Source organism: Cavia porcellus, unplaced genomic scaffold (assembly GCF_034190915.1).
Source record: "Cavia porcellus strain 051 isolate PalLab524CR breed Dunkin Hartley unplaced genomic scaffold, mCavPor4.1 scaffold_5, whole genome shotgun sequence".
Taxonomy (NCBI): domain Eukaryota; kingdom Metazoa; phylum Chordata; class Mammalia; order Rodentia; family Caviidae; genus Cavia; species Cavia porcellus.
The window spans coordinates 36,220,953-36,227,937 of record NW_026947488.1 but is presented as its reverse complement, the minus strand read 5'-3'; the positions used below and the strand labels follow the sequence as shown (position 1 = coordinate 36,227,937).

Genomic DNA, 6,985 nt, shown 5'->3' with positions numbered 1-6,985 from the left:
ATGGCTCTGGACAGAAGCCTGAGCTCATGAATTTCTTATAAGCTCCCTGGTGACATTGATGCCATTGGTCTGAGGCCACATTTTGGAACCATCAGCTTAAATTGGTTTTAGTTTTTATGGTGATTGTTGCTAAAAGCATCCTATTTAATAAAATGACTTTGCAATATTTTTAAAAATGAGAACAGATTTCTAAGCCTTTCAACTTCTTTAATCCCTTACAGAACACAGAAGCCCAAGACCACAAGTCTGCTGTGACTTGGTTATAGGTCTCAGCAGAAATCAAAGAGAAGGACTCTCAAGGGTGCCGTGGAAGCTCCACCCAGGGCAAGGGTGTGTTACTATAGTACAATTCTGCTTGCTATCACTGCTCAAATATTTTGAGCATGGCATGCTTTGGGTTTCCTGTCTATGGGTTGGGTTCTGTGTCCCTCAGACACACTGTGGGCATGGGAGGTGACAGCTCAGCACAGGGTCCTCTGAATACTTTGGAGGGGACAACTCTGTCCTCCAGGAAAAGCCAGTCAGGTTTGGGAGGGCTCAGGTGTCCCTGCTGCTTGCTCCTCCCTAACTCATGGGAACTGCATGCTGTCTTCACCTTAAATTCTCTGTCCAGGTATTGTCCTCACCTGGTGGACTCAAGGTCCATCCAAACTTGGGTTTGGATGCTGTTGGGTTTTGTTTATGTTGGATGCTGATAATCTCAGCTCATCCACCACTGTGATTGTGCCAAAGCCTTCTGTATTCACCCCACAGATGACAACACCAGCAGCAGCTCTGCTTAGCCTCCTTTAGTGCAGCTTCTCTCACAGATGAGGGAAGGGCACGGTGGCCAACCTGACCGAGCGCCCAGTGGCTGAGTCTGCGACTGTGTGAGTAAACACAAATGATAATAATCATGGCTGTAGCCCACAGAATAAAATAAACATCTACAGGCCATATCCAGATAAGTAGTTGGACAAATAAAGATAGGAGAGAGAAGGGGCAGCTCTTTCTTTTTTTTTTTTAATTTAATTTTTTTAATTTAAAGAGAAAGAAACAAAAAAAAAATACATGGAGATAAAAAAGAGTAGAAATAATACAGAATTACAGAAAAATAAATGGTAAGAAATCGCCAGTTGATAAGTTACATATTGTCATCTTAGAAATAGCTGTTCAGGTTACAAAAATAAGTATGTAAAATGACATTCAAATAGTGACACTGCCAACAGTTCTGCTCAATGATCTAACAAAAAGTAATATGGTTATCAGTCCTACACACTTGTTTTTTATCTTAAAGAGGGTAAGATTAAACATATCAAAACAGAACAAAACGTTTCAAAAAAAAAACAATTTAAAGAAATACAGATTTCAAAGCAAGTCCACTGGAGATCTTCACTGTTTATCTAATTGTCTCTAGTTTCTTCCAAATAGTTGTCCCCATCTTCATGCACATTAAATACATACTGCATATTATAGAACTAATCAAATCATTACGGGATGATGAAGGCTTTTTAGGTCTTCAAGATCTGACATTGGGGAAGACAATAATAACTACCATAGTGTCTCTCATTCTCTCCGTAGTAGCTGTCCTTATCTTTACATATGCTGAAATTGAGCTTAAGAGACTAGACTAATATTACTCTGATCAGTGAATAATAGTATTGCTAGATTTTATATCATAATGCTACAAAATTAGCTTTGGGTTTCTTAGTGTCTCTTCTTCAGAGTATCTGTTCATTACATCTTACATTATATAATCTGTTCTCGTAAATAAAAAAAATCTTAAAAAATCTTCTCATATGTGAATTTCTACATGTATATCTATCCTGTCTGTATTATAGGGAAAAACAAATCATAACAAGACAGCAAAACAAATTCCTAGAAAAACATGCAATGAAAAAGACACATAAGACCACAATATTAGGTGATGTACCATAGTTACTATGCTTTCTCTTGTTATTTTCAATAGATTTGTCCACATCATCGGGCTTAATATAGTTAAACATAGTATTACCTAGCTATTTTTTTTTGTCTTTTTCATTTTTATCAGTACCGGGGATCGAACTCACGACAGCCTGCCTGCTTGCAAGGCAGGTGCTTATGCCACTGAGCTAAATCCCCAGCCCCTACCTAGCTATTTTTATAAAAACACAACTTTGAAAACATTATAGGACTTGAGAGCTGTTAATAATAAATACCAGTATGGATATCTTTTACATCTTGTCATCTTTGGAGTAGTTGCCTCTACTTTTAGGGTTGGTACTATCAAGCATACCAAATTCAAATAAAATCAGCCAAAAAGGCAAAACCACGATCTTATGAGTCGGATTCAAATAAGATCAGTCATAGTAAGACAATGTAAGTAATACAGGATTTCAGTTTAAGTTAATAGGAAATTAAGGATAGTTACCATGGTATAACCTGCTATTTTGGGGTCAGATGTCTGTGCCCTCAAATCTGATATAAGTGGACAGACCAGATCAAATTAAATTCAAACTAAACAGGGTGATAAGACTACTGTGTCTTTTAAATCCTGATACACTTTTAACAATGACCTCTGCCTTTTTTATAGTGTATCAAAGATATCTATACTAAAAATTATAGCTTACCATCTCTGCCTCACGTCTGCTACTCTACTTTACTGCTATAATTTGTCCACCTTACTCCCTCATTCCACTGTCTGCCCTGTTCATTGAGGCTTCTCTGTCTCTGTTGCTGGAATCCTGGTATTCCTTCCTCTCTTTTTCTGGAATATCCTTCAGCACTCTCTGTAGGGTTGAGTTGGTGGCCATGAACTCCCACAGTTCCTCCTTGTCTTGGAAGCATCTTATTTCTCCATTAATTTTGAGAGAGAGTTTTGACGGGTATATGAATCTTGGTTGCATATTATTTTCTTTCAGGACTTGGAATATTTCTGCCCATTCCCTTCTTGATTTAAGAGTTTGTGTTGATAAGTCTGTTGTTATTTTGATAATTTTCCCGTTGTAGGTAATCTGCTTCTTTTCCCTGGCTGCTTTTAATATTCTGTTCTTTTGGTGGATTTCTGGAATCTTGATTATTATATGTTTGGGTGTAGGTCTGTTTTGGTTGTAGTTAGCTGGTGTTCTGTATGCCTCTTTTATCTGGATATCATTTCTTTTTGCTATACATGGGAAATTTTGCTTTAATATATCTGTGAATATTCTTTGTATTTCATTTTTGGTTGCTCCTGCTTCCTCACTCACATGCTTTATTCTTAAGTTATGTATCCTTTTGTCATCTTCTAGCCTTTGAATTGTTTCTTTCTGGTTCCTTGTTATTTTTAAGAGGTCTTTTCTTTCATGATCATATATCATAAATCTCTCTTCAAGTTTCAAAAGGCTAACTTTAGTTTCTGTCAAGGCATTTTGCCAGTGTTCAATGGAGTTTTTAGTTTCCTGGTAATCTCTTTGGATCTGTTTCATGTATTCTAAGTTATGTTTAAATTCTTCAGAAGTTTCTCTTTCTTTTCTGATTTCCTCTGTTCTTCCATCTGTGTTCTCTTGGGCGGGGCTTGTCATTTCTTTAATTAATCTCTTTATATCTTGCCTCACTTGGATCAGGAGTACAGCTTTAAATTCATCTATGAGGTCATGGAGGTATTTTTTTTTTTTTTTTATTTCGGCTGATGCTGTGTCCAGTATTGGTTGGTTACTGTGCTTGTTCTCTTCAGTGTTTACTTCTCCTGGGCTCATTTTCTCATGTTGGGAGATTTTTTTATGTTTATCTCTTGTCATGTTTCTTGTTTCTTTCAGACTGGAGTGTCCTGGGCGTCTCTGGCCCTCTCCGTATTGCTTAGGGCATTTCAGAAGCGTGCTGACTTACTTTTTTGCTGTCCTCCCCAATTTGCTGTTATCTGGGGTAGGCAGGGATGCAGGGTCAGTGCAGGCTAGCCTCCAACCTCTGTGCCAGTCAATCTGCAAACTAGGCTGTACTTTGTGGATGTCACAGAGTCGCGACTATTTTGTATCTGCTTATTGGGTCCCAACCAGAGGCTCGGTTCAGCTCCAGCAGATCCTGTCAGCTCTTTCTGTGCCAGAAGCAGCTGACTAATGTCACCATGGCACAGGGCTCTGCCCAAATCCCATCTGTCCTCTACCAGACCTCTCTGTGCCAGGAGTGACTATCTAATTGGGCAGCTCTTTCTTACAGTAGAATTCCAGCTATTCAATTGCCAGGGAGTGACTGGAATATAAATTGTATGACGTGACCACTTGATGGACATCACAGTGCTTGCTGTAGGTATGGACCAGGGATAGAAGCAAAAATGAGTCCAGGGACAGTGCATGTTTTAGGGGCTCAGAGAATGTCCCCTCTGGCTTGCAGTGGTAGCAGCAGTATCTGCACTGGAGAAATTGGGTGGGTACCTATGTGACAGTCCTGCCCTACATGCATCACCTCAGCTAAGCATGAGAGAGTGACACCCAGACCCCAAACAAGGCCAGTTGCTGAATATCTGCCAGGGATTCTCCCAGAGGGCCAAGGTCACGATCCCTAGACTGACAAGGTCTCCTAGACCACAGGGCCCCAAAAACCATGCTGCTGAAAGGATGTGTAATCTGGATTCTTGAGTGACCACTGGCAAATCCGAACGTTGCCTCTAAGTCAGGTAATAGCACTGCACTCGTATTAACCTCTCAGATGAGATCACATCCCATGGTTTTGTATAGTGTTCACATTTAGGAAGCTAGGTGCAGGTGTACTGGTACTAGTTTTGCAAACTTTTTGCAGAGCTAAAACATGTGTTACAAAGTCAGAAGAATAATACTGTATGCTAGAGTCATCTGCTTCTGCTCAGATCACACGCCTTCTCAGCTGTGTGAATTGGGGGAAATAAGCTTATTTCTTCTTCTCTTAGTTTCCTCATCTGTAAAATGAGAATAAAATAGTGCTCACCTACAAAGGTCATAAAGGAGATTAAATGTGTTGCGGTGCTTAGGACTCAGTACCTGGCTCCCAGCAAAGGCTAACACTGCTACTTGTAATTATGTAATTATTGCCTTCTATGAGCCTAGTGCTAGCTCTCTCTCTCCCTCCTTTCCCACTCTTCCCTCCTCTTTCCTTCTCTTCTCTTCTCTTTTCTCCTCCCCCGAGAGGGAGAAAGTTTCTCATGTGGGCTGTGGGGCTGATTTTGTTCCCCCACCACCATTCTGAGAAGACCAAGTCAAGCATGAGATTTATGTCTCAAGGATTATCCACTTTTACAACTGGAATAGGTTTTCCCTGTTAGAGCTGTGGCCTGGGAAATACTTGCATTAGAAAGGCAATGTTCAGCCCACCCCAATGCTCTTGGGGCCTACTGGCCTCCTCCACATGGGGCTGCAGACCTCTGGGGTCTGTGGGCAGCAGCTCTGATTGGTTTTGGGCATGTGTGTGTGCACATGTGTATCTGTCTCATGATGGCTTGGCAGAGCTCTCATGTCAGGTCATATTTTTAGGATTCACTGGCCAATCAGACTGCAGGACAGCTTCAGTCTCTGCTTGGGCCTTGCCTTTGATGTCACAATCTGTCTGTGTATGTTAATCTGGCTGCAGCGGCTCACAGACCAGAACAGCAGGATCAAGGGGACCAGCACAGTAAGATGTGGAAGAGGATGGACCACCTGTCCAAGATCAAAGCTGGGGATGGACTCAAGGCGGGCCAGTTCAAGGCTCTGGGGTCTGCTAGGGACCCAGCCACACCACCCCCAGAGAATGTATCGGGACTTCAGAGCTTCCCCGTGCTGGAGGACATCAGCCACTACATCAAAGACGCGGGGGCCCAGCTGGTGAAGAAAGTCAACGCCATCTTTCAGCTGGATATCACCAGAGATGGGCAGATCATCCTGCAGTGGACCATTGACCTGAAGAACAGAGCTGGGGACATGTATCCAGGACCTGCGGGGCTCCCAGCAGACACGGTCTTCACTATCCCGGAGTCTGTCTTTATGGAGTTAGTGTTGGGGAAAATGAACCCACAGAAGGCTTTTTTGGCTGGCAAGTTCAAAGTGAGTGGCAAAGTTCTCCTCAGCCAAAAGCTGGAGAGGGTTTTCAAAGATTGGGCTAAATTTTAAGCATGCAAAAAATGTCAACGTAAAAAACAAAAACTTCTCTCTGATGATAATGTTGAATGGGAGTCATGCTTAAAATGAAGATTAAAGTAAAAAGAACCCAATTTTTTTACTCCAATTCTTCCTATTCAGACGTGATTAATTTTCCCGCTGCTATACACTTTTGCAGTGAGAGCCATGGAGCAGTAAAGAGCACTGGACTACATCACCTCAAATCTTGGTCTTTTTCTTTTCCTAGCTCCATTTATTCTTTAATGAAAGGGGGTGAAGCCACATGTAGTAGGGTGGGTGATGCTGGGAGCTGCATTTAAATGCTCCGATGATTGAGTTCCTAAGACTTTTCTAGTTTTGAAGTTTGATGATTTGGGGAAAGAGTGATTCACTGTGCAAGTCTGTGTACCACCTGGGAGGCTGAGGTGCTGCAGGGCTTTTTAAGGGTGGAATCTGGCATGGTGAGGTTCTGAAGGAGTCAACTCTAGGACAGCTGAAAGGTGATCTAGGCCACTGATTCTTAGCCTGGGGCATGCACCAGAGTCACGTGGAAGGTCCGTTTGAGTGTAGGCTGAACAGGGCCACCTCACAGACTCTCCTCCTTAGGTGGGGGCTGGGGAGAGTGTGTGCTGCGACTGTGTTCCTGGGAGATGCTGAAGGACTGCCCTGCCACCCACCTTCACGCAGAGCCCTCAGGGCTGGCTGCAGCTCTTGCCCTCAAGGCCAGTGAGTCTGTGCTCCTGTTTGCAGGATCTCCTGGAGATGGATCACAGGGCCCTCTCTGAGTCGTTTCTAATATGCTGATGCTGTTGGGACCTTGTGCATGGAGAATTTTACAAAAACTGCAGAGATTTTCCCTCCCGGGGCACCTCTTCAGGAGACAGCCTGGGAGGAAGCTATGTGATCTAAGCAGTGAGTGTGTGTCCCTGGTTTCCATGTGGTCGGAG

At 42.5% G+C, this 6,985-nt stretch overlaps 1 protein-coding gene across 1 annotated transcript; it reads left to right on the top strand.

Moving 5' to 3' along the window:
- Positions 1-5,084: 5,084 nt before the first annotated feature.
- On the top strand, positions 5,085-6,251 carry Scp2d1 (SCP2 sterol binding domain containing 1). The gene has a single exon (XM_003476488.2). The coding sequence runs from the start codon at positions 5,580-5,582 to the stop codon at positions 6,048-6,050; it is 471 nt and encodes a 156-aa protein (XP_003476536.1). The 5' UTR covers positions 5,085-5,579; the 3' UTR covers positions 6,051-6,251.
- Positions 6,252-6,985: the final 734 nt, after the last annotated feature.